Raw genomic sequence first — 15763 nt, forward strand, 5'->3', positions numbered from 1 at the left:
ATCCTCATCCTCCCTCTACTGTATGCAGCACAAAAGTCTGCTGGAACCCCAAGGATCTCAAGGTCTGGCTGGGAAAGAAAAGGGCAGGAGGCATGGAGCTGTGTGAGCTGCACCTGCCTTCAAGGCCCTGGGAACTTCTTTTTTTGGTTTTTTTTTTTTTTTTTTTTGGATTTGGTTTTGTTGAGACAGGGTTTCTCTGTGTAGCCCTGGCTGTCCTGGAACTCACTCTGTAGACCAGGCTGGCCTCGAACTCAGAAATCCACCTGCCTCTGCCTCCTAGAGTGCTGGGATTACAGGCGTGCGCCACCACTGCTTGGCACCCTGGGAACTTCTGCTGCCCTTTTTTGCCTACAGTAAGGCTCCGCCCCACAGGGAGTGCTGTCCTGGAATTTCAGGCAGTTGGACCTGTGGATTCTTTTGGCATCCTGTGTTCAGAGGCAGAAAGTATCCAGAGTGTGATTTCCTCAGTAAAGGTCTCCGTGTCTCTAGGATATGACGTCGATGATGAAGACTATCCTGGACCTGACCTACCCAATCACATCTATGTTCTCTGGCACTGGCTTCAATAGCAGCATCAGCAACATCTTCAAAGACCGGCAGATTGAGGTGTGTCCCTAGCATACCGACCTGGCTTACATTGGCTCTCAGTGGCCTTGGTACTGTCTGGCTTTCTCCATGTTCTATTGTCCCTAGATGGACAGGGACCTATGAGAGGACGTGTCTTCTGACCCCTGTCCTCCCTGCAGGACCTGTGGCTCCCCTACTTTGCCATCACCACCGATATCACAGCCTCTGCCATGCGGGTTCACACAGATGGTGAGAGCCTTCTCCACCAAAGCACCATAGGGCCAGTTCAGTTGGGTCAGCAACTCCTGGCCGTCAGGCCGGTGTGGGAGCATGCACAGGTAGTTCCAGGAGATTGCTGAAGGCACTGAGGGTCTCACAAGCAAGAGTCACAGGCACATTAGGATAAGGAAGTAGAGGATGTGTCAGCTACAGGAGCACTCGGTGAATTAGGGCCTCAGGAACAAGGATATCCTGTGGGTAAAGGGGCCTCTGGGAAAGGAGTAGAAGGAGGGGTATACTCAGGCTTAGGGTCTTCACTTGGGCAAAGTGGGGTTTCTGGGGACCACAGAGGAATACTTCAATGCATCTGTTTTTGAGGCAAAGCCCTTTGAGGGTAAGAGGTCTAGTGGTGGTCTGTCAGGCTTAGTGTTCTCCCTGGAGGTTGGACCTACGGGCTTTCAGACTGACAAGACCTAAGTCTGATTCTCCAGTGCTAGACAAGGGCTACAGAGGGCAGAGAAAGGCTCCTTCCTGGCTGGCCCCTTTCCCACAAGATCTCTTTAATGCTCCAGGCTGTCTGTGGAGGTATGTCCGTGCAAGCATGTCCTTGTCAGGCTATATGCCCCCACTCTGCGACCCCAAGGATGGACACCTGCTGATGGATGGTGGTTACATCAATAACCTCCCAGGTACTACAGAGGACGCAGGAGTGCCCCCATGCTGGTACATAGTTCCTTGGTCATTCTGCCCTGTGGCTGTCTGCCACAACCGCCTCCACGCCAGGAAGGCTGGGGTGGTACACGTTTTCCTTGGAGTATGCCAAGAGAAAATGTCAGGTTGGCATCAGCTGCTAGAGAACACATGCTCATGTGCCCGTGCATGCGCATGCGCACAGCATGTTCCTAGCATATGGCTCTGCCTGCTAGCACAGCAGCACCAGAACAAAGGCCAAGGACACAAACCAGGGCAATTGATTTCCATCTGTGCCCACAGTTGGAAGCTAAGAGCCCACAGGTGCCACGTGTGCTGTGAGTGAGGCCACACCTATTACCTGTTGGCTACATGCTTAGAAGGGCTCCAACACAGTTCTGTAACATGGCTACACACAGATCTCCTGCCTCCATAGGCCCAGGAAGAATGCTCGAGAGGGTCCCCTGGTGGAGCCAGCAAGAGAAACAAAAGCCCTCTTGGTGCTCAGGAAGAAGAGCAGGGTCTGCCCCTCATCTGTCTTTCCCATTTCTCCTGGAATGCTGCTTGACCAAGCTGCCTTTTTCTCTGTAGCCGATGTGGCAAGATCCATGGGAGCAAAGGTTGTGATTGCCATCGATGTTGGCAGCCGGGACGAGACGGACCTCACCAACTATGGTGATGCCTTGTCTGGATGGTGGCTGCTTTGGAAACGCTGGAACCCCTTGGCTACAAAAGTCAAGGTAGATCTGGTACCGAATGGACTAGCTAGTCTCTCTGGGCTCTTTCTCATCCTCCTTGAGCCATCCCTGGCAGTAGGGATGTGGAGCATCTCCCAAGTTCGGAGTCCAGCAGATCTGGGCCACTTGTTCGTACCATTTCCCAGATCCTGGGACCGACCCTGGAACAAGGCAGGCTGGAACATGGCTCACTAAGGTCACATGTTAGGGCTCTGGCTCAGAGACCATCGTGTTCTTGGGCCAGGGGGGATGAAGAGGGAAGGCCAGGGTAGGAGGCTCAAGCGTTCTTGGCAGGTGTTGAACATGGCAGAGATTCAGACTCGGCTGGCCTATGTGTGCTGCGTCCGGCAGCTGGAGATGGTGAAGAACAGTGACTACTGTGAGTACCTGAGGCCTCCCATCGACAGTTATCGCACCCTGGACTTCGGCAAGTTTGATGAGATCTGTGTGAGTATTCCCAGCTGACTATGGGAAAAGAGGACCTGGGGGTCAGTTCTGATGGTGGGTACCTCTCCAGCCTCTTTTCTAAGAGCACTAGGAGGGGCTTCCTCAAGTCTCCGGTGGGGCCTCATTTATACACAGGAAGTTGGGTACCAACATGGGCGAACAGTATTTGACATCTGGGTTCGGAGTGGTGTCCTAGAGAAGATGTTGCAGGACCAGCAGGGGACAAGCAAGAGGAAGGACTGTGGGGTGAGAGGGCAGGAGGGTCAGGTTGGGCAGGGGAGGGGTCCCTGCATCCACTCTGCCTGCCTCGGGTGTGCAGCCCGAGACAGGTGACGGGCCACGCTTCCTGCCTTTCGCCAGGTGTTCACCTGCCCGAGTTCCTCCTTCACGGACCTTGCTGAGATCGTGTCCCGGATTGAGCCGGCCAAGGTGGCTGCAGTGGACGGTGAGTTAGGTGTCTGGGCAGTGGCACAGGAAGGAGGTGGTGACCCCACTAGACCCTCACTCTTACCCTTGAAGAGGTCACCAGCTCTTGAATTCTACTGGCCAAGAAGTCAGTACTGCTTCTCCATTGTGTCACGACCCAGAGCCCATCTGTCCAGCTTAAGAGTTCCCACACCGTGGGGCCGCCTCCTAGGCCACTCCGGCTTCTCCCTCATCCCTCCATGCAGCATCCTAACCACACCACAGACCTTAAGGGAAGCCTCCTGGCAGAGCTTACAGGAGGCCCGAGGGCCACATGCAACAACATGGCTCTGACGTACAGCCCTGCAATGGGGCCATCAGCTACCGTCCCCACCCCCATCTTGCAACAGAGCAGCATGTTCTGCAGAATTCCCTGCTGCATGTTCCATCTTAAAGAAGAACTTGAAAGCTGCCCTGGAGTCTGCCCAGGGTGAGAGCCCCGGCCGTGAGCTGAGCTTGTGCTGGTCTCCTTACACAACCCTGACCCAACCCCATGTGGTTAGGGAGTAGGTCAGGAGGGCCGGCTTACTCCATGTTCTTGTGAGAAACCCACAGGACACATTGTGGAGATGAGCAAGGCAAATGTGGTCTTTCTGGGTCTGTGTGGCTCCCCGGCAGCCCTGGGACTGCAAGGCTGTATGTGGGACCTGTGACCATGGGGGCGGGGCTGGGGATGGCCATGCTCTGCCTCACTTCTAGCCTTGCAGGGCACAGCCAACTCTCCTTGGAGAGAGGATCAATGTGGCCCTTTGTTCTGCTCTAGATGAGTCTGACTATCAGACAGAATATGAGGAGGAGCTGCCAGTCATCCCCAAGGAAACATACGCTGACTTCCAGAGCACTGGAACTGAGCTGGACTCTGACTCGGTGAGGTGCTGGACACTGCCCTGCCTGTGCCCATTCTAAGGTCCCCAAACAGGGCCTGGCCCTGGCCCCTGCCTCTGGGATAGCCACATCTTCCCACTCCAGTGATGCAGCCTGGGGTGGGGCAAGCCCCCACTCTGCATATCTTGACCGTGTGTGGTTTGCTTCCAGGAGTACGGGCCTTCGATGTCGCAAGGGCCCCCCAGCTTGACCTCCCCAGAAAAGTCCCAGGACTCCTTCCCTTGGCTCCCTAACCAAGACAACCGGGGGCCAAGATTGTGACGTCCTTCCTGACCGGATTAATAACAGTACAGCACCTGAGCCTCTCACCCTTAGACTAAGGCTGCACCCACTCCTTAGAGGCTACTTCAGTTGCCCGACAAGATCAAACTGGATGCTATCTATATCCATCCGGTTTCTTCCAGGGGCTTGGGCTGTGTTATTGGAGTCCTGAGCCTCTTCTCTTCCCTGGCACCCCTTGTATCCCCACAGCAATACTGAGGAGCACTGACGCCTCTGTGAGGCATGGGAATGTGGGATTGGAATATTAATAAACGTCAATCTGATTACGTTGCTATTTCACTCTGGTGTAATGCCTGCAGGGGTCCGGAAGGCAGTGGGTGGTCTCATGTTCTTTCAGGACCCTTTAGCTGGTGCCTGCAACTTTCTAGGCAGCAGCTCTGGGGTAGGCAGGTAGGACGCTCCGGGTCTGCAGGAAACTAGGGTTTCCCCCCAAACCAAGGGTTTCTTAAGGCCTACATGGACCCTGGCCTAAGCGGAAGAAGGGCTTCACTTTTACGCCCCCAGGAAGAAAGCCTCCGGGAGGAGCCGCCTTTTAGCCACGCCCATATCTGTCATCATGGGGGCGGTGCCAACTCAGGCTTGGCGTCAGGAGGCGGAGCACCGCCCCCGGGTCCAGCCGCGCTCTCCTACAGTGGCTGGACTTGCTGGGCGCTGGGTGCGGCCATGCGGGGCCCGGGCCAAAGTGTGACCCTGACCCTGAGGCCGAGACCTAGCGCGACCTCAGGCGCGGTACGGCTCCCCCGGCAGAGGCGGCGGGCGCGGGGCGCGCTCTGAAATCCAGGGGATGCGCGGGTGTCGTGACCATGGGTGCCGCCGCCTCCAGGAGGAGGGCTCTGAGGAGCGAGGCCATGTCCTCGGTAGCGGCCAAAGTAAGGTGAGTGCGCCGGGCTGACCGGCTACCCTCTGTGGTATGTACTGCTGTCCCAGTGCCCTGCGGTTTTCCTGTTCTACTGGAGTGGGCCTCGGGCCTTAAAACCTAACGCCCACAGGCTGGGCAGATTGGACAGAAAGCAATCGGACGTCTATGACCAGGATGCCCTGGCTCTCGGGTGGGTGGAAAGAACCCACCTCTATTCGTGCTGATGTGGAGGGCTTGGGTGGGGGTAGGTATGGTAGGGAGGGTCTGGCCAGCGTCGAAGGCTGATAGCCAGCGTGTACTGACTGTTCCCTCTGCCTACCCTGCAGAGCAGCCCGAGCGTTTGGAGAGTACCTGTCCCAGAGTCACCCTGAGAACCGCAACGGTGCAGGTAGGGACACTAGAAACAAAAGGCTGTGCTGCTGGGTGAGTCCTCTGCCCCAAGCCAGGCCAGGGCCAGGGCCAGGGGAGTGTGAGCCAGCCCAGGTACCTTGCTGGCTTGTCTTCCTCACATCCCTTGCCCTCCAGGGCCCAGAACCCTAGGAGGAGCTCCAATCACCCATCTCCATGGCGCCCTCCCAGCCTGGGTTGTTGGCATGGCAACAGGCCTCTTGGCACCCCCAGGGCTGGCACCACTGTCTGGGGGCCAGCTGGTGGGGGGAGGGGAGAAGTTGGCACCAGGCAAATGGGCGTATTTGCAGGCTCTTGGGGGGATATTGGCCTGTCTATTCTTACTTCTGATGATTGTGCACAGGTAGTAAGGCCTGTCTGCCGGCCCAGTCCTCACTCTCACAAGGGTTTCAGGTCCAGATAAGCAGGTCACCTGGCCGAACCTTTTCTAGTAGTCCCAGCCCGGTCATTAAGCTTGATGTTTGTTTTGTTGAGTGTGTGTTACCCTTCCTGTGCCAGAGGACGGGAGGATAGACCATCCGCTGAAGATTGACCTGGTGCTTTTCCTTTAGACCACCTGCTGGCTGACGCCTACTCTGGCCACGACGGGTCCCCAGAGATGCAGCCTGCACCCCAGAACAAGCGCCGCCTCTCCCTCGTCTCCAATGGCCGCTATGAGGGCAGCATCTCAGATGAGGCAGTCAGCGGAAAGCCAGCCACAGAGGGCCCTCAGCCCCGTGTGTACACCATCTCTAGAGAGCCAGCCCTGCTACCTGGCTCTGAAGCTGAAGCCATTGAGCTAGCAGTGGTAAAAGGGAGGAGGCAGCGGGAGCGGCACCCTCACCACCACAGCCAGCCCCTGCGTGCCAGCCCAGGCAGCAGCCGTGAGGATGTCAGCAGGCCCTGCCAAAGCTGGGCAGGAAGCCGCCAGGGCTCCAAAGAATGCCCAGGATGTGCCCAGCTGGTCCCTGGTCCCTCCCCTCGGGCCTTTGGGCTGGAACAGCCGCCTCTACCTGAGGTTTCTGGCCGTCACAAGAAGCTGGAAAGGATGTATAGTGTTGATGGAGTGTCTGGTGAGGGGCCTTATCTTTGGGCCTGGGCAGGTTTGGGGGTTCCTGCTGGCCTTTAGCAGCAGCAAACATTGTAAAGCTGGGTACCATGGCATGATAGCAGTCAGGACGAAAACCCTTCTATCTGAACTCACCTCCTCGGCCAAATCCTGTGAACTGTGGTCTCTCTCAGATGGCAAACAAACCTACCACAGTTTATCAAGGATACTTCCTGGAGGAGAGGGTCTGGGAGGATCTTGAAGACATAAAAAATGTGGCTTAAAGTAAGATCAGGCTGTCTTCAGAAGCTACAAGGGAGGGGGAGTTGTTTGGGCCCTGAGGTTATTGGTGTCCAGCTGGAAAGGCGGGCTGGGATGCCCTGAGGCATGCTGTAGTGACTACCCTTCCCCCACCCCACCCCAGCACCCCCTGCAGGACAGCCCGGCAGCCCAGAGAAGAGATAACTAAGAAAGGAGGGTGGTGCTAGGGGACCCTGGGAAGTAAGTGACTCAGCGAGGTGCTCTGCACACTGAGGGCCTCTTCCCCTCTGTGGGCATCAAAGGAGGGAAATGCCTGGCCAGCTGGCAGCTGGTGTCCAAGGGGGACGAAATGTGACAGTACAGAGACACCTCTGAGAATGTTCCTCATACTGAACGCTAAAGGGAAAGTTAAACAGAGAACACCTTGAGCCAGGCCATAGAAGGATAGCTCAGGGGCTAAGAACACTCAGTACTGGTGTAAGAGGACCCAAGTTTGGTTCTTAGCACCCACGTTAGACAGCTTCCAACCGCCTGCGAGCCCCACCTCTAGCCTCTCTTCATCCCCTCCCCCTTCTCTCAAAAAAAAATTAAAATGAGTCTTTTTTTTTTTTTTTTTTTTTTTTTTTTTTTTTTGTCCACAAGTCAGCGAGGATGGACGGGTGGTTATGGCCCAGAACTCCATCCTGAGCCAGGTTTTTTTCGGTCATTGAGAGTCATCCTGCCCCTGGACCCAGAGTCCCTTCAAAATAGAGAGGGGATTGGGCTCCAGGGCTCCTGCCTTGCCGGCCATAGCCTCTTTTTCCTTTCAGATGATGTCCCCATCCGTACCTGGTTCCCCAAGGAAAACCTTTTCAGCTTCCAGACGGCAACCACAACTATGCAAGCGTGAGTCCAGTGTCCACTGCCACGAGTCCACGGCTGGGCTAGCTCTCCCTAGAGTATCCACTGCCAGAGCCCACAGCTGGGCTAGCTCTCCCTAGAGTGTCCACTGCCAGAGCCCACGGCTGGGCTAGCTCTCCCTACAGTGTCCACTGCCAGAGCCCACGGCTGGGCTAGCTCTCCCTAGAGTGTCCACTGCCAGAGTCCACGGCTGGGCTAGCTCTCCCTAGAGTGTCCATTGCCACGAGCCCACGGCTGGGCTAGCTCTCCCTAGAGTGTCCACTGCCAGAGTCCATGGCTGGGCTAGCTCTCCCTAGAGTGTCCACTGCCAGAGTCCACGGCTGGGCTAGCTCTCCCTACAGTGTCCACTGCCAGAGCCCACGGCTGGGCTAGCTCTCCCTAGAGTGTCCACTGCTAGAGCCCACGGCTGGGCTAGCTCTCCCTAGAGTGTCCGTTGCCACGAGCCCCCGGCTGGGCTAGCTCTCCCTAGAGTGTCCACTGCCAGAGCCCACGGCTGGGCTAGCTCTCCCTACAGTGTCCACTGCCAGAGTCCACGGCTGGGCTAGCTCTCCCTAGAGTGTCCATTGACATGAGCCCACAGCTGGGCTAGCTCTCCCTAGAGTGTCCACTGCCAGAGCCCACGGCTGGGCTAGCTCTCCCTAGAGCTCAGGAAGTACTGACAGCTGTGGCCTGGGCTCTGGCTCAGCCCAGGGCTTTTGTGAACAGCAGCACGTGCCACACTGTGCAGGGTCTGTGGATGGGCAGAGCTGAGGCTCTGAGCCCTAGCAGGCAAGCTTCCTGTTCCCTCGGCCCCTCCCATGTCCTGCCTCTGCTTCTCCCCGCCTCTCTCCTTACTTACACCCCCTCATGAGCATTCCCTGTATTCAGACTACCCACTTAATTGTGGCTTTTTATCTTCATTTTTTACCAGAGGGCCTGACCCAGAGTTGCAGCTGCTAGCACCATCACTGAGTGGTTTTGGGTAGGGGCGGGGTTCTAATCCTCGTGCGTACCCCGAATTCCACAATCTCATGCTGCTTTTATGTGATGGTAACTATTACCGGGGTCTCTTGGAGGTCTGCTCTTCTTTACCTGATAAGCATCTAGATTTTCCTCCCAAGGGTATGCCTTTGAAGCAGGGTCCCCCAGCAAAGCAGTCCTACCCCAGCTCCAATTGCTATGGCAAAGTGCACAGGGCACTGGCAAGCTTCTGTAGGACTAAACCCCAGCCTTATTCGGCTAAAACTCGACTCAGCCTCTAGAGCCCTGAGTCCAGTGGATATCCTGTTGGGAGGATGCTACCTTCAGGGGACCTGGGCGGCGGAAGGAAGACAGAGTCCCACACTCATGGTGTCTTCTTTCTCTTGCTGCCTCTTGACACTGTGGCTTCAGCATCTCGTAAGTATGCCTGCAATGTGCATTTAGGGGTACAGCCATTGTCCTGGGGGACCCTCCCACCCTTGGATAGAATTCTGCAGGTCAGGGGCCCTGGGCCTGGGCGGTGAGTAGTGCTGAGCTCCCATTCATCCGGCTTCCTGTGGACAACTAGGCCGCAGCAGGGAGCTGGGCTGGGATGCCCCTCTGGGCCCCTGTGCTTGCACCTCTGTCTCCACGTCTGTCCCTCCTGCCTTCAGCCAAGGGCAGTGCTGACTTGCGGCGGTTTCTCAGGGTGTTCAGGGGCTACGCGGAGAGGAAGCGTCGGAAACGGGAGAATGATTCCGCGTCTGTAATCCAGAGGTAGGGCCTGCCAGCTACTCGCCACCAGGGTCTATCTCTGGTCTGCACTGGCCTGGCCAGGGCCCTCCTGGCCCTGGAAGACCTGATGGGGGAAGGGTGGTGGCGACCACTGGCCTGGCCCTGCTCTGGGGACGTGGCAGGCAGGAGGCCATGTGTCCAGGCTGCATTTCAGCCCCTGGACCTATACTTTGAGGGTACGTTGATGGTCGTACTAAGCTAGCTGGCCCGTCCATGTCTGTGTAGCCCTGAAGCCCAGAGCTGTTCATCCCATGGCACAGCCTACCCTCTCCAACTCTCACCCACCTCTCGTGTGTCTGGGAAACTGGACCTGGGTCTTGGCAGGGCACAAAATTTAGGGGAAAAATGAACCTGTCTCCCTCGTGGGGAAGGGACACTTTGAAACCCCCAGACCAACTTGTGGGCGTGGGTTCAGGTAGAAGGTATCAGGATGTCTTTGCAACCGAGGAAGTGCCCGTGAGAAGCTTCAGCAGGGACAAAGCTGGAAGGAGAGACACCATGCCTTGGCTCAGGAGCCTGGACGGGGCTCAGGAGCAGGCGGGCCTTGTATACGGCCCTGGGAGATTGTTCAGCGTCCACCCTCAGTGTGGTCAGGGACTAGGTTGGCAGGGGCCAGCATCCACCCTGCTCTAGACCCTCATCACCCCATGCTCTCTCCTCAGGAACTTCCGCAAACACCTGCGCATGGTTGGCAGTCGGCGGGTGAAGGCCCAGAGTAAGATGGGTCCTGGGGCAGTGGGCACCGCTGTGCCTGGCAGTCTGGGGCTTCTGGGCGAGCTGGGCTTTGCATGTTGGCAGTCCTCCTCCCTCAGCCTGTCCTGGACCCACACTCGTATCTACAGGCGCCACTACCCATTGGCCTGTCCTGCCTTCCCCTCACCTCTTGCCTGCTCTCGTGTCCTCCTGCCCATCTCTGTCTTAGTGTCCTGTCTTGTCCCCAACATTGTCCTTCCTCACCTAGGCCCTGTCTGGCCAGCCCTCACCTAGTGTTGTGCCTGTGTAGGCTGCCCTGAGCCCACAGAAGTCCGCACGTGCCCTTTGCCTCACCTTGTGTCCTCTAACCCAGACTCTGATCCTCGTACTCTGTGCCTACGTACAACCGTACTGCTGGTCTTAGTCCACCACGTGTGACCTCAGGCCCCGTCCATGTCAGCTTCTGCCTCTCCACACACCCCAGCCCCCAGCCCAGGGCCTGAGTCTGTTCTCTTCTTGCCCCCTCTGGCTAATGGGGGTTTTGCTCTCACTGCAGCGTTCGCTGAGCGTCGCGAACGGAGCTTCAGCCGGTCCTGGAGCGACCCCACCCCTATGAAAGCCGACACTTCCCACGACTCCCGAGACAGTAGGTGTCCAGGTGCAGGCTGGCCTACTTCCCTGTCAAGTTCCCTTAGGCCCCATATTCCTGTCAGGGTCCCATGCCAGTACCGCTAGGCTTCTGCGCTTTTGCTTTCTGAGCCTCAGTTTACCTGTCTGTGAGATGGGAGTACCTGGTATCCTATCTCTTAGGCGGGGTTAACTAATGGCTAAGCAGTGCTGACACTGGGCATCTGTAAGGTGGTACCCACTGTCTCTCAGGGCATACTTGGCCACAGGTGACACCTGTGTTGGGTTCCAGCTTCACATGCCTCTCCTCTTCCTATGTGGGGCTGCTTCCCACTGGTGTCAGTGGCCTGGCTCTGCAGTGTGACTGTGACTATAACCTTCATACCTACCCAAAGGCCCTCCAGGACATGGTTGGGCTCTATGGGTGGTATGCCACTCTCCTGGTGACCCCTCCTACCTCCAGGCAGTGACCTACAGAGCTCACACTGCACCCTGGATGAGGCTTGTGAGGACCTGGACTGGGACACAGAGAAAGGCCTGGAGGCCATGGCCTGCAACACTGAGGGCTTCTTGCCACCCAAGGTCATGGTGAGGCCTACCTCTGGGTGTACCCGCATGACATTTAGACGGAGCACAGCCTTGTCCTCTGGTCCTCCCCACTATGCCCACACTCCACCCTTGGCTTGGGGAGGGGTCTCCAAGGCTCCACCTCAGTGGTGAAAATCCTAAAGGTCTCAGCCCTCTGCTTCCTGGGGGAGTTTCAGAGGTTAGGGTTACAGGAGACTTGGGGCTCACTCTGGACTGTGAGGTTTACCTCACAGGGCTTTCCCTGTCCCCCACAGCTAATCTCCTCCAAGGTGCCAAAAGCAGAGTACATCCCCACCATCATCCGCAGAGATGACCCGTCCATCATTCCCATCCTCTATGTGAGTATCCTGCCCAAGTCTGCATCTGTTCAGATCCTGGGTACAGCTCCCTCGGGGCCCAGCTACCAGTGCCTGAATGCCCTGGGGGACCAGCAAGGGCTCTGATGTGTGTGGCCTTTCTGTTCTCAGGACCATGAGCATGCGACGTTCGAGGACATCCTGGGTGTGTATCTTGCTCACTTCATCTGGTGTCTGGCAGGAAGGGTGAGCTTGCATGGGGAGGCACAGCGCTCATAGCCCTCTGTCCACAGAGGAAATAGAGAAGAAATTGAACATCTATCACAAGGGAGCCAAGATCTGGAAGATGCTGATTTTCTGCCAGGTAGAAGCAGTCTTTCCTTTCTTCCCCAGGAGAAGAGGTCAGTGTGGTAGGGGTAGGGCCCCCAAGATTTTACCCAGTGTGGGAATGTCTGTGTGGTACATTTGTGGGCAGCATGTGGGCACCTCACCCTAGCCTCCCTCTGGCACCCTGAGGCCTGACCATGACCTCTTTCAGGGCGGCCCTGGACACCTTTATTTGCTCAAGAACAAGGTGGCCACCTTTGCCAAAGTGGAGAAGGAAGAGGACATGATCCAGTGAGAGCAGAGGGTGCCCTGGGTTGTGGGAGGGAAGTCTAGAACCCGGTACATCCCTTCCAATGCCCTCTGCACCGTGCTGCTGGAGGCTCCGTCAGATGACGGGGCCGTCTGTCACCCCACAGCTTCTGGAAGAGGCTGAGCCGCCTGATGAGCAAGGTGAACCCCGAGCCGAACGTCATCCATGTCATGGGCTGCTACATCCTGGGGAACCCCAACGGGGAGAAGGTGAGCCGCGGCGTGTCCTCCTGGGCCGAGGGTTCTAAACCAGGAGGGTGGGTCATGCTCCTAACCCCAGACTCATGGCCTTGTCCTCCCTGAAGCTATTCCAGAACCTCAGGACCCTCATGACCCCTTACAAGGTTACCTTTGAGTCGCCCCTGGAGCTGTCCGCCCAAGGTGAGCTCTCCTGGATGCCTGCTTAGAGGGCCGCTTCAGTGCGACCCTTCTGGCACCGAGTCAGGGCTGAGCCCTCTGGCTTCTCTCTCCTGCTCAGGGAAGCAGATGATTGAGACCTACTTTGACTTCCGGCTGTACCGCCTGTGGAAGAGCCGCCAGCACTCAAAGTTGCTGGACTTTGATGACGTCCTGTGAGAAGCATGGGTCATGCCCAGGCACCACCAGGCCATTTTCTCTGGGCTGGGAACCTAGAGCTGGGCCACCTCTTGCACCCAGGACCGTGTGGCCCTGCTCTTGCCCACAGCCACTTCAGGGACCCTCAGACGTTGCTCAGGTTCTCGTAGGGTCTGGTCCTCACACCAGTGGGCCACAGAGGCCACAGTCCTGGTGGCCCGGATCAACAATCTCAGCCCATGGCCAGTGGCCTCTTAATGGCCAGGGCATTGTCCTGTCAGGCCTCGCCTGGAGGCTGCAGCATTGGGAATCCCCTCCGTGGGGTTCATAGAAATAAGTGCAATTTTTTTACACCCCTGAAACAATTTGAAGAGAAGCAGCATTGCTAATTAACTAGTTAAGCACTCTGCTACTAGTTATGGTGTAGACAACCAGCCCAATGTGTGTTCAGGTCCTCCTGTCCCCCAGCCTCTCAGCCCTGCTGTATTTGATCACCAGCACCAGGATGGCCCATCAGTGTGGGGCTAGCTCTGTCAGGCTCCCTAGCCTGGCCCGGTCTACACTGGCCAAATCTGGCCTGCTTTCACCCCTCTTGTCACCCCTGGCTTACTTTGACCTCATCCTGGCAAGGGGAGCCTGAGCGGTAGGAGGGCAGAGCCTCACCGCCCCTCTTGTCAGGGGCACCCTGGGCTGCCACCTGTTGCCCACCCCCTCAAGCCACCTCATTCCCCTGCTGCTGTTGAACTTGGCTTTTCCCAGCCTTGGCACACAGAGGCTTAGGGGTGCGGTGGGTGCCAGCCGGAGCTGGGCCTGGGAAGGCCAGAACCTCACCAGTGTTGTGGTGGAAGGCCTAGATCTGTCACCCCAGGCTGGAGAGTCAAGTAGCTGGTGAACTGTGAGGTCCTCATGACTCCCTTCCGTCTTGCCCAGGGTCTAGCAGGGTGGGCTCTCTTGTACATAGTTGGAGCTTGGGGGCAGGCCCCCCTTTTGTAGAGCCTGGGGTCTGAGGACACCTGGCTGTGTCCCTGACCCAGGGGAGTTAGGATTGGGCGCTGAACAATGTACGATATCCCTTAGAGTGACAATTAAAGTCGACCCTCTGCTGCAACTGCTGTGTGGGTCTGTTCACTTTCCGTGTGCTTGCTGACCTGAGGCCACATGTCTTCCTCACACTGGGCCTGACAGGGTAGAGCCAGCAGAACAGCTGCCTGAAGGAGGTGTGTGTGTGTGTGTGTGTGTGTGTGTGTGTACACACCATGGGAAGATACGGATGGTAGGGATCTCCCAGAATGTCCACCAACCAGCACAGGTAGTAGAGGCACTGTCTTCTCCCTTGGTGATAAGAGTCAGGCAGGGGACTATGGTCCTAGAAGAGGGCTAAGGTCTGAGGTGAACGGAAACAGCCCGTATCCCTGCCCCAGCCCATAGGCATGGGTGAGTGGGCCGCTCCCAGCCTCTTTCAAGCCACCCTGTTCATGTGGTCAGAGCAAGGAGCCAGACGGTGGCTACAGCCTCAGTTGTGAGCTGCATGCCCTCCATGTCCAGGGTACAACCAGCCTTAGCTACTTGATCATTACCTGTCCAGTGGTAGGGACTAGGGCAGCTGGGCAGTTAGTTCAATGGCTAGAGATGGGCTGGTGGGGTAGTATACAGCATGACAGAGGCTGGTGGGTTTGAGGCTAGGTGCTGGGGACGTCCCTTCTGAGGAGCTTGTCACCAGGACACTCTAGGGAGGACCAAGAGGAAGAATGCATGGTTTGGGTGCTGCCATGAACATAGGTTTGGAAGGTTGGCCTAGGTTAATCTGTATTTTCACTCAGCTACCACACTTTCTGAAAGTAATATAAATCACATGATCAAGTGTGTGTGTGTGTGTGTCTGTTTCTAGTTACCGCTACATGCAGTCTACATGCTGGTGTTATGCAAATGGGATAGTGTTTGCGGGTCCAGTCTCCCATCATTGCTGTTTAGAAGGCACATTTAATGCCATAGTCCTGACCTTAGCCCTAGAGCAGGCAAACATTTGCTCTGAGTGGCCCTACAGGCTCAGCTTGGGTCTAGCTGGGGTAGCAGAGGTGCCTGCTTATAGCCCTGAAAGTTGGCTAGACCACAGAGTGGGGCTTGTGTAGTCTACAAGATGTCTTTGAGCCTTTCTGAAGCATCTACCCACTCACTTTCCTCAATCAGAATTAACAGACAGCCACCAAAAACAGTTGGGCAGAAATATTTGAAAAAAATACACAAGTGTTAATATCGGTTTTTTTTTTTTTTTGGTTTTGTTTTTTGTTTTTTTTTTTGTTTTTTTTTTTTGTTTTTGTTTTTTTTTTTTGGTTTTTTTAATTACCAGATAGGGTCTCACTGTGTAGCCATGAATGGCCTAGAACTGGCTCTTTAGTTCTGGCTTGCCTTAAACTCACAGAGACTCTCCTCCCTCTGCCTCCCAAGTACTGATATTAAAGGCACTCAGCCCTACACTCAGCAAGAGTGTTTTATTTAGTGTCTTAGAGTTTTATTGACACCATGACCAAGGCAACTTTTATAAAGGAAACATTTAATTGGGGCTGGCTGACAGGTTCAAAGGCTCAGTTCATGGTCACCATGGTGGGAAGCACGGCAGCGTGCAGGCACACACGGTGCTGGGGAAGGAGGAGAGAGTTCTGCATCTTAGTCTGAAGGCAGCCAAGAGGAGACTATCTTCTGTAGGCAGTGAGGGTCTGGATCACAATGACCAGACTTACATGAGACCTAAAAGACCTGCCTCCACAGTGAAGCACTTCCTCTGACAAGGCCACACCCCTCAACAGTGCTACTTGCCATGGCCAAGCATATTTAAACCATCACATTCCACTTGCAGGTACCCACTGGGCTGTTCACACAAGTCTATTGG

General features: G+C 56.2%; 2 protein-coding genes across 4 annotated transcripts in view; both read left to right on the plus strand.

The window, feature by feature from the left end:
• The window catches only part of Pnpla7 (patatin like phospholipase domain containing 7), a 72197-nt gene extending 67639 nt beyond the window's left edge, over positions 1–4558 (plus strand). For 2 of the 3 annotated variants that reach the window (XM_052181783.1, XM_052181785.1), the window contains 9 exons: positions 490–606; positions 747–816; positions 1359–1475; positions 2068–2216; positions 2508–2660; positions 2796–2906; positions 3021–3105; positions 3889–3992; positions 4161–4558. In XM_052181783.1, coding sequence (XP_052037743.1) covers positions 490–606; positions 747–816; positions 1359–1475; positions 2068–2216; positions 2508–2660; positions 2796–2906; positions 3021–3105; positions 3889–3992; positions 4161–4271 — 1017 coding nt within the window. In that variant the 3' untranslated portion in view covers positions 4272–4558. Of the gene's footprint in view, positions 1–489; positions 607–746; positions 817–1358; positions 1476–2067; positions 2217–2507; positions 2661–2795; positions 2907–3020; positions 3106–3888; positions 3998–4160 lie in introns of all 3 variants that reach the window. The other variant, XM_052181784.1, reaches the window with a different exon arrangement.
• A 320-nt stretch (positions 4559–4878) lies between these two features.
• Nsmf (NMDA receptor synaptonuclear signaling and neuronal migration factor) lies at positions 4879–13984 on the plus strand. The gene is made up of 16 exons (XM_052181795.1): positions 4879–5166; positions 5478–5539; positions 6111–6611; positions 7657–7732; positions 9119–9124; positions 9395–9463; positions 10144–10196; positions 10731–10820; positions 11265–11389; positions 11644–11727; positions 11857–11890; positions 11979–12049; positions 12224–12303; positions 12429–12531; positions 12627–12702; positions 12800–13984. Exons 1-16 carry the CDS (start codon positions 5096–5098, stop codon positions 12895–12897), a joined length of 1599 nt encoding a protein of 532 aa, XP_052037755.1. The 5' UTR covers positions 4879–5095; the 3' UTR covers positions 12898–13984.
• Positions 13985–15763: the final 1779 nt, after the last annotated feature.

The sequence above is a fragment of the Apodemus sylvaticus genome, chromosome 5 (assembly GCF_947179515.1).
Source record: "Apodemus sylvaticus chromosome 5, mApoSyl1.1, whole genome shotgun sequence".
NCBI lineage: Eukaryota > Metazoa > Chordata > Mammalia > Rodentia > Muridae > Apodemus > Apodemus sylvaticus.